General features: G+C 49.6%; 1 protein-coding gene across 2 annotated transcripts in view; it reads left to right on the top strand.

Moving 5' to 3' along the window:
* Positions 1–9915: 9915 nt before the first annotated feature.
* The window catches only part of DIPK1B (divergent protein kinase domain 1B), a 71477-nt gene continuing 67350 nt past the window's right edge, over positions 9916–14042 (top strand). The window contains exon 1 of one of the 2 annotated variants that reach the window (XM_038745198.1): positions 9916–10208. In XM_038745198.1, the coding sequence (XP_038601126.1) occupies positions 10146–10208 (63 nt within the window). In that variant the 5' untranslated portion in view covers positions 9916–10145. Of the gene's footprint in view, positions 10209–12854; positions 12943–14042 lie in introns of those variants that run through there. The other variant, XM_038745199.1, reaches the window with a different exon arrangement.

A 14042-nucleotide genomic window follows, 5' to 3' on the forward strand; every position in this document is an offset into this window, starting at 1 on the left:
GGGCAAGTCGCTTTACTTCTCTGAGCCTCAGTTTCCTCATCTGTAAAAATGGGGATTAAGACTGGGAGCCCCATGTGGGATATGGACTGAATTCAACCAGCTTAGCTCATATCTAGCCCAGCACTTAGTACAGTGCCTCACTCGTAGTAATCACTTAACAAATAACTAAAAGAACCAAAAAAAAAAAATACAAAAAAACCCAAGAGGAAATAGAATTCAGCTGGGCAGGAAGACAGATGTCATAATAGGCAAGGAGGGACAGGAGAGAGAGTGGAGGAAAGACCTGAGATAAAAAGGGAACCACATAGAGAAGCAGTGTAGCTCAGTGGAAAGAGCCTGGGCTTTGGAGTCAGAGGTCGTGGGTTCGAATTCTGGCTCCGCCTGGCTCCTCAAAAACCTCCAATGGCTACCGATCAATCTGCACATCAGGCAGAAACTCCTCACCCTGGGCTTCTAGGCTCTCCATCACCTCGCCCCCTCCTACCTCACCTCCCTTCTCTCCTTCTACTGCCCAGCCCGCACCCTCCGCTCCTCCACCACTAATCTCCTCACTGTACCTCGCTCTCGCCTGTCCCGCCATCGACCCCCGGCCCACGTCATCCCCCGGGCCTGGAATGCCCTCCCTCTGCCCATCCGCCAAGATAGCTCTCTTCCTCCCTTCAAGGCCCTGCTGAAAGCTCACCTCCTCCAGGAGGCCTTCCCAGACTGAGCCCCTTCTTTCCTCTCCCCCTCGTCCCCCTCTCCATCCCCCCGTCTTACCTCCTTCCCTTCCCCACAGCACCTGTATATATGTATATATGGTTGTACATATTTATTACTCTATTTATTTATTTATTTATTTATTTTACTTGTACATTTCTATCCTACTTATTTTATTTTGTTGGTATGTTTGGTTCTGTTCTCTGTCTCCCCCTTTTAGACTGTGAGCCCACTGTTGGGTAGGGACTGTCTCTATGTGATGCCAATTTGTACTTCCCAAGTGCTTAGTACAGTGCTCTGCACATAGTAAGCGCTCAATAAATATGATTGATTGATTGATTGATTGATATGTCTGCTGTGTGACCCTGGGTAAGTCACTTCACTTCTCTGAGCCTGTTCCCTCATCTGTAAAATAGAGATGAAGACTGTGAGCCCCACGGGGACAACCTGATCACCTTGTATCCCCCCCCCCCCAGCGCTTAGAACAGTGCTTTGCACATAATAAGCACTTAACAAATGCCATCATTATTATTATTATTATTAAAAATTAGGGAAGGAAACAGGAAAGAGAGAAAGAGAATGAGAAAGAAGGAGAGAGTTTCACATCCAACTATGACCAAATCCCACCTATGAAATGTGTTGATAACCATTCGTGATTGGATTAATTAATCATTTATTGATAACTTCTCTGACTTGCTTTGACAATCAATACTAATCTCTTAATGACTTGGCATATTTCTGCTAGAGCGGGCTTGTTTGCTTCTAATCTGATTCTGCTGAGGAAGACCTATCCCAGACAGGGCTGCGGGCTCTGTTTGAGGCTACTGAGGCTCCAATCCCAGAGCCCTAGAGCAAGTCTGGCCAAGTGTCAGCTTCGATTTTGTCTTCTGTGAGAGGGAGTCACGTGGGCTGTCTCAAGGGGGTCATTGTGTGGGAGTCAAACCGGGGACTTCTGGGGAAAGATCAGAGTTTGTGACAAGGAATAATGAACGGGAGTGACCAGGGCACCCTGTCCTAGGTGATTTTGTAAGCAGGGGAGAGAGATTGACATGGATCGGGACGGGATTTAGAACTGATGCTTCCAGCTCTGAGGGGCCTCGATTTCACCTTCCAGACTCCAGATTGCAGTCCCTCAGTCAGTCATTTAGTCACTTGATTGTATTTACTGAGTGCTTACTGTGTGCAGAGCCTGTACTAAGTGCTTTGGAGAGTACAATATAACAATAAACAGACAAATTCCCTGCTCTCTCCATGGGGTTTGGAGAGCAGCGATTGGATGGGAAAGAGCACAGCATTAGGAGTCAGGAGCCCTGGATTCTGCTGCTCACTTGCTCTGTCCCCATGGGCGAGCTGCTCACCCTTCCTGGGCCTCAAATTGCCCGTCTGCACAATGGGGCTAACACAATGGCCTTGATGTGAGGATAAATGTGACCGGAGATGGGAAAGGACTTTGAGTTCTTTGAAGGTGGGAAGATGCCTGGGATATTTATTTCTCAGGGTGGTTGGAGCTCAGGGCTCACAATTTTGACCTTGAAGCTTCTCACAACAACAAATAGTTCGGTGAGGTGCCTTTATAAGAATGCCTGCTGCAGGAAGTCTGGCAGAGGAGAGGGAGGAGGGGAGTATCGTGCTTGCTAATTACATGACAAATGCATTCAGAGAACATTCACTGCTGTGCAGAAGCCTCTTCGGGTCTCCAGCCAGCAAGAACTCAGGCGAGTGTGAAAATAATGATCTTGGTGATTCGGAGGATTCAAAGTGCAATAATGAATCTTTGCTTAGTAACAGGATTGGTTTCTGCCTCTGTGTCCCTTTGGGTACACCAAAGGAGAAAAGTGGTGGGCAGATGAGGAGGGGTGGGGAGAGGCTGTATGGGAGGGTGGGGGGAGCAGGGATGTGGTAGAGAGAAAGGGAGGAAAGGGGAGGGGAGGGCTGGGATCACTTGGCCTTCAAACAGTGTCAACTCTGGGAACTAAGAGGCTCCCAGAAAGACCTGGTTAGATCCTCACCTTGGCACAAAATGTGCACTGTACTAACTGCTGAGGAAGATACAAGATAATCATGTCAGACTTTGTCCCTGTCCCACAAGGGGGTCACAGTCTAAGTAGGAAGAAGAGTATTGAATCTTCATTTTACAGATGAGGAAACAGAGAAGTTGAGTGACTTGCCCAAGGTCATAGAGCAGCCAGGTGGCAGAGTTGGGATTTGAACAGTGCTTTGCACATAGTAAGCACTTAAATGCCATCCTCAGAGAAGCAGTGTGGCTAGAGAAGCAGTGTGGCTCAGTGGAAAGAGCACGGGTTTTGGAGTCAGAGGTCATGGGTACAAATCCCGGCTCCGACAATTGTCAGCTGTGTGACTTTGGGCAAGTCACTTCACTTCTCTGGGCCTCAGTTACCTCATCTGTAAAATGGGGATTAAGACTGTGAGCCCATGTGGGACAACCTGATCACCTTGTAACCTCCCCAGTGCTTGGACTTCCAGGTCCAGATTCCTTCCACCAATCCACTTTGCTTCACCTTTTGTTAAGTCGGCTACACTCGGAGAAACCCCTTCAACCCATAATTTTCATTTAAAAGACACTTCTATGTTTCTAAAGCACTTTTAATAATAATAATAATAATGGCATTTATTAAGCGCTTACAATGTGGCAAACTCTGTTCTAAGTGCTGGGGTAGACACAAGGTAATCAGGTTGTCCCACTTGAGGCTCACAGTCTTTATCTCCATTTTACAGATGAGGTAACAGGCACAAAGAAGTTAAGTGACTTGCCCAAAGTCACACAGCTGATAAATGGCAAAAGCCGGATTAGAACCCACATCCTCTGACTCCCAAGCCTGTGCTCTTTCCACTAAGCCATGCTGCTTCTCATTACATTACCTCATTTAATCATTACAACGTTAAGAAGGTATTATCATTCCTATTTTGCAGCTGAGGAAACTTAGGCAATGAGAGGTTAAGTGACCTACCCAAATTTACCTAACAAGTCAGCAGAACTTCTAGCCCTCTCAACTGCCAGGACCTTGCCTTGGCAACTATATTTACAACCATTTATCCTGCTCTATCACCTACCTACTGTATGACCTTGGGTAAGTCTCTTAACTTCTTTGCGCTTCCATTTCCTCATCTGTAAAATAAGGATTTAATAATTGTTTTCCCTTCCTACTAGACTGTGAGTCCCATTTGACATTGGGACTGGGTTTGACCTAATTATTTTATATCTACCCCAGGGTTTAGTACAGGGCTTGGCACAGTTTCCATGGAAACTGCCCTCTCTAATATCACCAGTGACCTCCTTCTTGCTAAATAATAATAATAATGATGGTATTTAAGTGCTTACTATGGGCAAAGCGCTGGGGGGATAAAAGGTGATCAGGTTGTCCCATGTGGGGCTCACAGTCTTATTTCCCATTTTACAGATGAGGTAACTGAGGCACAGAGAAGTTAAGTGACTTGCCCAAAGTCACACAGCCGATAAGTGGCATAGCCGGGATTAGGACTCTACTCCATCCTAATCCTCCGAGACCTCTCCACTGCCTTCAACACTGAGTACCTTCCCTTGCTCCTGGAAACCTTACCTAATCTTGGTTTCATTGACATTGTCCTCTCCTGGTTCATTTATTCAATCATATTTATTGAGTGCTTACTGTGTGCAGAGCACTGTACTAAGTGCTTGGGAAGTACAAGTCAGCAACATATAGAGATGGTCCCTACCCAACAATGGGCTCACAGTCTAGAAAGGGGAGACAGAAAACAAAACAAAACTTGTGGTTCTCCTCCTATCTCTCTGGCTGCTTCTTCTGTCTACTTTGCAGGCTTCGCCTCTGTCTACTTAGACTGGGCATCCCATGAGGGACAAGGATTATGTCTGACCTGATTAATTTGTATCTACCCTAGCACTTAGTACAGAACTTGGCACATAGTAACCACTTAACATATACCACAGTAACAAATATGACAATAGCAAACAGCATCATAATAATCATAACACAATAATATCATTAACACATATGATAATGATAGTAATAATAATAATACCTCTCACCTTCTAATTGTGGGAGCCCTCAAGGCTCAATCCTGGGTCCCCTTCTACTTTTCATCAACAACCATTCCCTTGGAGAACTCATTTTCTCTCCCTTGGCTTCAAGTATATTATACTGTACTCTCCCAAGCACTTAATACAGTGCTTTGTGCACAGTAAGCACTCAATAAATGATTGAAGGAATGAATGAACTACCATCTCCACAGTGATGACTCCCAAATCTACCTTTCCAGCCATGACCTTAAGTACTTTGATATTCACCCCATCCCCACAAGACTTCTGTATATATTTTTATGCTTTATGATTTCTCCATCCCTAATCCACTTTAATGTCTGCCTTCCCCTATAGTCTGTAAGCTTCTTTTGGGCGGGAAACATGTTTGCCAACTCTGCTCCATTGTACTCTCCTAAGCGCTTACTACAGTGCTCTGCACACAATATGTTTTAATACACGCTCAGTGAGTTTGGAGAGGAAGTGGAGGCAATAGGTGTAGAAAACTCAGGAAGTTTGGAGAGGAATGGTAGGAGGGAGCCATGGGGTCAAGGGATAATTTTTTTAGGATACATTTGAAAGTGGTGGGGAAGGAACCATTGGAAAGTGTGCAGTTGAAGATGGCAGTCAGGGAGGGAAGAAAAGATGGGACAATTGCTTAGATGAGGCGAGAAGGGATGAAGTCAGAAGCCCAGGTGGAGGGGATAGAATTTGAGAATAGGTGGGTTATCTCCTTTTGAAGTACTGCTGGGAAGGAAGCAAGACTCCAAGAGGGGGCAGGAGGAGAGAGGGACTGGAGAGGAGCAGGGGAGATTTTAAGGAGACCACACCTAATTATTTCAATTTTATCAATAAACTACCTGACAAGATCATTAGGGGAAAGAGATGGGGTTGGGGAGGCAAGGGGCTTGAGGAGGGAGTTAAAAGTGTCACAGGAAATGGCCATTGGAGTCAATAAGGATGGAGAAGTATTGCTCCTGGGCAGAGGAGAGGGAAGTATTGAAGAAGGTGAGGATGAATTGGGTTTGGGGTTTCTAGTCTCCAGCTAAACCCACTTTTCTGCATTTTGGGCTGGGGAACAAAGAAAAGGGAGGTAAACTAAGGGAAAACTAAGTCTTACAAATTTCCTTAAGAAGAGCAAGTCCCATATCAATATATCATCAAGAGATCTGAAATCCTACTTAAAATTGACTCTGTGCCTTTAGATTTGAACTTAATGAATCACAAATCACACAGAAAAAGTCTGGGTGGGGGTGGAGGTGTGTCTCTGAGAACTGGAAATGTGGAAAAGTACTGCAATTTATGGAGTCCATAGAATCTGTCTCAGAATTGGAGTGGGGTTCCACCTGGAGCCCTCTCAAAGGTCACCAATGATCTCCTTCTTGCCAAACCCATTGACTTCTTCTCCATCCTAATCCTCCTCAACTTCTCAGCTGCCTCCAACACTGGAGACCACCCCCTTCTGCTGGAAACATCAGCCTGACTTCACTGACACTGTTCTGTCCTGATTTTCCTCCTATCTCTCTAACTGCTCATTCTCAGTCTCTTTTGTGGGTTCCTTCTCTGCCTTCCTCCTTCTATCTGCAAGAGTCCCTCAAGGTCTTGATCTGGGTTCCCTTCTATTCTCTATCTATACCTCCTCCCTTAGAGAACTCATTTACTCCCATGTCTTCAACTATCATCTCTATGCAGATGATTCCCAAATCTACATCTTCAGATCTGCATCTTCATCTCTTTTCCCCTTCTCTGCAGTTTTGTATTTCCTCCTGTCTTCACGACAGCTCTACTTGAATATTCCCTGCCAATACCAGCGTCCTATACAGAACTCATCATCTTCCCACCCAAATCTTGCCCTACCCCAAAACTTTCCCATTACAACTTTCCCATCACTGTGGACAGCACCACCAATCCTCCCTGTCTCACAAGCCCGTAACTTTGGCATTATTTTCAATTCATCTCTCATTCAACCCACATATCCCATCTGTCAGCAAATCCCGTCTGCTCGACATTCACAACACCACTAAAATCTGCTCTTCCCCCTTCATCCAAACTGCTACCACGTTAATCCAAGCATTTACCCTATTAAGCATTGATTACTGCATCATCTTTCTTCTGACCTCCCTCCCTCCTGCCTCTCCCCCCCTTCAGTCCATATTTCACTTTGGAGCCAGGATCATTTTTCTACAAAACCATTCAGTCCATGTTTCCCCACTTCTCAAGAACCTCTACTTAATTTAATGATGGCATTTGTTAAGCACTCACTATGTGCAACAGTGCATTGCACTGTTCTAAGCCCTGGGGAGGATACAAGGTGATCAAATTGTCCCACGTGGGGCTCACAGTCTTAATCCCCATTTTACAGATGAGGTAATGGAGGCACAGAGAAGTTAAGTGACTTGCCCAAAGTCACACAGCTGACAGTTGGCGGAGCTGGGATTTGAACCCATGACCTCTGACTCCCAAGCCCATGCTCTTTTCACTGATCCATACACCTCCACATCAAACAGAAACTCCTAAGCAGTGGCTTTAAAGTGCTCAATCACCTTGCCCTCTCCTACTTTACCTCCCTGATTTCCTCCTACAACCCAGCCTGCACGCTTTGCTCCTCAACCTACTCATTGTACCTCGAGCCTGTCCACCTCATCGCTGACCCCTTGCCACATCCTGCTTCCAGCTTGGAACTCCCTCCCACTTCATATTTGACAGATGGTCACTCTCCCCCACCTTTAAAGCCTTATTAAAAACGTATCTCTCTCCCTCTCTGCAGTCTCATTATTTCCTCCTGCCTTCAAGTGGCATGGCTTAGTGGATAAAGCATGGGGCTGGGAGTCCCAGCTCTGCCACTTGCCTGCTGTGTAACTTTAGGCAAGTCACTTCACTTCTCTGTGCCTCAGTTACCTCATCTGTAAAATAGGGAGTGAGACTGTGAGGTCCACGTGGGACAGGGACTGTGTCCAACCCACTATGCTTGTAACCACCCCTGCTATTAGTACCGTGCCTGGCACATGGTAAGCACTTAAGGAATACCAATATTATTATTATTACTTGGATGTCTTGCCATCACCTCAAATTTAACATGGCTAAAACAAACTCCTGATCTTCCCACCCAAACCTTTTCCTTCCTCTGACTTCCCCATCACTGTAGGCAGCACCACCATCCTTCCTGTATCACAAGTCTGTAACCTTGGCATTATCCTTGACTCCTCTCACTCATTCAACCCACATAGTCAATCCATCACTAAATACCATCAGTTTGACCTTCACAACATGGCTAAAATTCACCCTACTCCACCCTACCTCACTACTCTCCTATTACAACCCAGCCCACCCACTTCATTCCTCTAATGCTAACCGTTCTTACTGTACTGTGCTGAGCACACGGTGTTGGGCTCAATAAATACCCATCGATTGATTGAGCAAGTCCAAATCCTCAACCTCCACCAACCTGTGACTCTCCCCTCAATTTTCTTATTTATAATAACCTCTGTCTCCCTCTCTAGCCTGTAAGCTCCTTGTGGGAGGGGACCATGTCTACAGTGTCTATTATATCGAGAAGCAGCATGGCGTAGTGGCTACAGCACGGGCCTAGGGAGTCAGAAGTTCATGGGTTCTAATTCCGGCTCCACCACTTGTCTGCTGCGTGACCTAGGACAAGTCAGTTCACTTCTCTGGGCCTCAGTTACCTCATCTGTAAAATGGGGATTGAGACTGTGAACCCCACAGGGACTGAGTCCACACCGATTTGCTTGTACCCACCCCAGCGCTTAGTACAGTGTCCCGCAAATAGTAAGCGCTTAACAGCTTAACAAATACCATAATAATAATAATTGTCATTATCCTTCCAAGTGCTTAGTACAGTGCTCTGCACTCAGTAAGGGCTCAATCACTACGATCGATTGCTTGAGCGAGTCCGAGTGCCCAACCGCCTCCAACCGGCGTCTCTCCTCGTCCCAGCCCCGCGTCCTTTTCCGATCGGCCGTGAGAAATCCTCGCTCCCGCTTGCTCCCTCCCGCCCGCCCACCCGCCCTCCCCTTTAACGGACCCGCATCGCCTGGCGGGGGCCCCAACGCGCCCGGGAGCCCGAGCATCTCTGCTGCAGCCGCCGACCCCCGACCCCAGCCCGACCTTTCCTCGCCTCCCCTCCTCCTTTCCTTTCCTTTCCCCTCCCATCCTTTTCTTTCCCTTTCTCTCTCGTCCTTTCCCCTCCCCTCTCCTCCTTTCCTTCCCCTCCTCTCCCCTCCCCTTCTTTTTTTCCTTTCCCCTCTCCCCTCCCAGTATTCCTTTCCTCTCCCCTTTCCCCTCCTTTCCCCTCCCCTCTCCTTCTTTCCTTTCCCTTCCCCTCCCTCTCCTCCTTTCCTTTCCCCTCCTCTCTCCTTCTTTCCTTTCTCCTTCTCTCTCCTCCTTTCCCCTCTCCTCTCCTCCCTTCCTTTCTCCTCTTTTCCTTTCCCCTCCTCTCTCCTCCTTCCCCCTTCCCTTTCCTCTCTCCTCCTTCCCCCTTCCCTTTCCTCTCTCCTCCTTTCCCCTTCATTCATTCAATCGTATTTATTGAGGGCTTACTGTGTGCAGAGCACTGTACTAAGCCTTCCCTCTCCTCTCTCCTCCTTTCCCCTCCCTCCCCTTCCCTCTCCGTCCCCCTCCTCTCCTTTCCCCCCTCTCCTCCTTTCCTTTCTCCTCCCCTCTCCTCCTTCCCTTTCTCCTCCTCTCTCCTCCTTTCCTGTCATTTCTCCTCCTCTCTCCTCCTTTTTCTCCTCCCCTCTCCTCCTCCTTTTCCCTCCCTCCCCTCCGCCCCCCTCCCCTCTCCTCCTCTCCTTTCCCCTCCCTGCGGCTCCCCTGCCCTCTCCTCCTCCCCTGCCCTCTCCTCCTCCTCCTCCTCCTCTCTCCGCTGCCCTGCCCTCCTCTCGGGTCCCGTCCCGTGCGCTGTGCCCCGTGCGCTGCCCTCCGTGCTCTGTCGGCGCGGTCCCCTAGTCCGTGGCCGGCGGGCAGGCGGTGCCCGGCGGCTGCAGCTGGCAGCGGGGCTGGGGCAGCGCTGAGCCCATGACCAGGGGGCAGGTTTGCAGCAGCAGCGGCCGCGGCAGCCGGGAGAAAGGAGGGGAGTGGAAGGGGTCTGGGGGTGGGGGGATCTGAGGACGCGGGGTTTGTCCAGCCTTAGCCCGCTAGTGGCTCCTCCCACCCGGTGCCCGGGAAGGAGAAGGGGGCAGAGCAGGGATGGAGCGGGCCGAACGTGTCGCCTCCTCTCTCCTGGACTGATGCTGTAACCCCGGAGAGGGGCTGCCCCCCCCCCTTGCCCATCGCCCGCCCCCCCGCCTCCCCTGCCCCGAGAAGAGAGCAGCCAGGTTGCCGGGGGGCGGTGGGCACCCGCCCCTCGCCCTCCACCCCTCCCACGCCTTCGGGGGACCCTCCAGCCCCAGCCAGGATGAGGCGGTTGAGGCGCCTGGCCCGCCTGGTCCTCTTCTGCCCGCTGTCCAAGAGCTTGCAGGTAAGGCCGGGCCCGGGCAGGGGGGGAGACGAGGACCCTGCGAAGTTTAGCCGGGGGTGGGGAGGGGGCTTCCCGACCGTCCTGCCCGGGGAGACAGACGACACGGGAGCCTTCATGCCCCGGGACAGGATGGACGGGATTCATTCATTCAACCGTATTTATTGAGCGCTTACTGCGTGCAGAGCACTGGACTAAGCGCTTGGGAAGTACAGATCGGCCCACATATAGAGACGGTCCCTACCCAACAACGGGCTCAAAGTCTAGAGGATGGACAGGATGGACAGGGAGATTGGTTTTCTCGTTTCTTGGCGACCGGACCCTTAGGGTGAAATCTCCCCCCTCCCCGCGTCCTCGCCTGACCCCGAGGCCCAGCAGAGGGGACAGGCTGCTGAGCATCCCGGCGGCTGTGGACCGAGGACCCCCTCCCCACCCCCAGTAGTCGCAGAGATGGCCGGGAGGTTCAGGAGATGGCGCAACTACCCGGCCAGGCCAGGATGGAGAGACCTTCCGCCTCCCCAGCCAAACTGCTCCCAGAGCGGCAGAAATGTCACTGCAGCAGCCCCCGTTTCAGTCCATGGTGCACAATCACAACGCTCGCCCAAGGGGTCTTGGTTTCCATGGGCCGGAGCAGAGCCCCGTTGGAGAGGAAATCAAGGACAGGAGACATTATTCGCCCTCCTCACCACTTTCTGAGGGTCTAGGCCATTTCAGAGACTGCCCAGGGTGCAGCGCCCTGGTTGATTTCCACAGCTGCTACCTTTCCTATGCTTCCGTCTGTCAGTTTTGGTGGGGTGGAGGGAGTGGAAAGGAGGAGGAGTGGAGGGATGCAGTCAGAGATTTTCCCTCCCCCTTCCCTCTCCTGCCTCCCACTGTCTCACACACCCACAACCTCACTCATCCATCATACTAGTGCATGAAAACACATACAAACATAGGCATGCCAATACACACACAAACACACACACACACACGCCACACCTTCTCCCCTTTCTTATTTTGGAGAAATGAACATGTATTGAATTCCATTCAGGTGGTATCAGCCCTCGGCATGGCAGACAAGTTGCATAACAAGAAGTTTAACTACTACTTTTCCAGACCAATACTCAGGCTGTCATACTCACTGGAGACTGGAGGGATTGAGCCAGGCACCCTAGGGATTTTTTCCTTCTTGGAGAGCAGTGGAGAGAAGAGAGAAAGGAGGAGGAGGAGGAGGAAAGCCTAGGGCCTAATTCAGAGCATCAATCCTTGACATCAACTGGATTGAAATCCAATCAATCTAGTTGAATCGTGGGTTCAAGGAGAAAAGAATGGGTTTCAGAAAACAGTTGCCAAGGGTGTCAAGGGAGTAATTTGCAGGAGAATCCTAAGAAACCAAAGATATGTTGCGTACTGCAGACACTTTTATGGCTAATGTCACTTTAAAGCTGCTGGGGTGCTGAGCAAAGGGGAGAAAAAAAATCGTTTAGCTTGTCATCCATTAAGGGAAAAGAAGGACTACGGTTCAGGTAATTTTCTGAGTTGAGGAAAAAAGCTTTAGAAAGTGCTCAAGTATATTGATAAAGATCTGCAGTATGGTCTGTCCTGCAGGTGATATTAAGTCTTTCTTGGGTGGGGGAGGAGGGGGGAGAAGTTGGGGGGAAGAGAGAGGGAGAGAGAGAGGCACAGATAGACAGAGATACAGCTTGTGGTCGGGTTAGCTGAATCCTGGGCTCAGATAACCCAGGAAGAGATGAACTGTGATAAATTAATTTTTCATGTTTTCTGCTTTCATGTTCTAATCTTGGTCTCAGGATCCTGGAGTGGACTCTGGGGCTGGGCTCTGGCACTGAACTGTTCAACTGCAGCCTGTCTCTGAATGCATTTTCAAACACCCATTTCCGATTCCTTTGATTGCTCTCTGCCTCTGTTCTGCCAACTGTGCAGCCCTGGCAGGACAGAGTATTCTTGGCAGATGGGCTGGTGCTTTGTTTTCTATTTTTTTTTTTTTGTATCATCCTCTCTTCTAACCCCACCAGATGAGGTCAAGGCAAGAGCTTAACTATTTTCACTGGCCTGGGACTCAGCAACAGATCTTTGTATTTACTCCATCTTTTTCAAATCGAAATGGGTGTTGGTATATGTGTGGGTGTGTGTATATGAGTCTATGTGCATACATGTGTCTGTGGGGTGCCTGCATGTGTATACTGGTGTTTGTGTGCATTCATGTGGGTGCTGGTATTGGGGGGGGGAGGGGAGGATATCGCATGCCTGAATGGGGTTTTGAGTTGCCAACCTCACTATGTTCGCACTTTCCTCTTCTCCCCAAAGATGAATGAATCTCCTAGGGCTAGGGAGGACCATGAGGTGGCAAGCCTGTCAACCCACTGCCTACTGGGGAGGGCCTTGTCTGACCTGTGACCTCTGGGTCCCAGCTGTACTGGATTCCCTTTCCCATTCGGAGTTCACACTGTGCTAATTAGCCAACCTGTCTGCTGCATGTCCCCTCCCCTCCAGAGTCAGTCTGGGAGGGAAATATGGTTGGGAACAGCCGGCAATGCATGAGCCACTGAGCTCTGCAGGGAGGGAGACAAACTGATGGTTCTTTCTCCGGAGTCAAAGAGCAGCCTGCCTGTGAGCAGAAACAAGCAGATAAGGGGGCACAACAAGACCTGAGGCTGGAGAGCACACACACAACTCCCACCTTGGTCCCACCCATGGGTCCTGTCAAAGCATCGTGCAGTGAGAAGCCAGACAGGTAAGAGACTCGCCTGTCAGTCTGAGGAAAGCTGTGGCAGTAGATAGAAGGCAGAACCACAGCACGGAGCCTCATCACCCACTGGGGCCCGGCGCTCTCTAGCCACTCTCCCAAGGAAGGGGCTCACCGTTCCCCGTCAGCCCGGGACTAGGCGATCCTGTGCCCTCCGGATCAGGGAGACCGCCTGGCAGCTGCTGACCCTGGGCAGGGGCTAGTCAGTTGGTTAATAGTTGAAAATTCATTCAATTGTAATTGCTGAGCACTGTGTGCATTAATTAATTCCTGGACCTCCCAGAGTGAGTCCAGGGAAGCCACCTTCCCTTCTCTTTCCCCTCCCTTCAACCAGAACTCCATCTGACCCAGTTGTCAGTGTCCTGATCACACTTTCTCCCACCTGCTCCTCAGTCTCATTCCTTCCCTTCTCCATCCTTCCTAACGGGTGATCAGCTGTACTTTTCCAAAACTTGTATCTATGCCCTACCTTTGATGGCTTATTTAAATGGTGCCTATTTCGGGTTCAGGTGCTTTCCTCTCTATCCATAAATCGGTTTCTGCTCTGCATTCTCTGCTTGAATTTATGGCAAGTGTCTAAAGCACAGAGGCATTTTCTGGCCACCTCTCTGGCCATTCTCTCTAGAATGAGCAGGGCATAAGAACTCGGGTTTTCTTTGACCCAGTTGCAGAAAGCGGTAGCCACAGTACAGCTCTGAAAGGCTAGGTCAGAATGCAATGATCCAGCGGAGAAAAGACTTGCCTCTTCACCCCGACATACCACCCAGGGCTGAGGTCCACATATCGTCCCAGCTTCTTCCCCAACCATTTACAATTAATTTAGTCTTGGTCTGCAAAGCACTTGGCCCCTGGTGGTGGTGACCAAGAGCTACATATAAACCAGGCACATTTTCAAACATGTCAAAGAGGAAATACCTGTTCCTAAGAGGCGGAAATGCCATTCTTCACAATTACAGGCTTATCTGAGGCCCTTGCTTCCTGGCAAGGAAGGTTATCATTCAAAACTGGGAGACCCGACTTTGCAAAGGAGTAAACAGCACCCACCCAGTATGATCTGTCAGTGTTCAAACCCAAGGCAGGAACACCAG

The sequence above is a fragment of the Tachyglossus aculeatus genome, chromosome 4 (genome assembly GCF_015852505.1).
Source record: "Tachyglossus aculeatus isolate mTacAcu1 chromosome 4, mTacAcu1.pri, whole genome shotgun sequence".
NCBI classification, from domain to species: domain Eukaryota; kingdom Metazoa; phylum Chordata; class Mammalia; order Monotremata; family Tachyglossidae; genus Tachyglossus; species Tachyglossus aculeatus.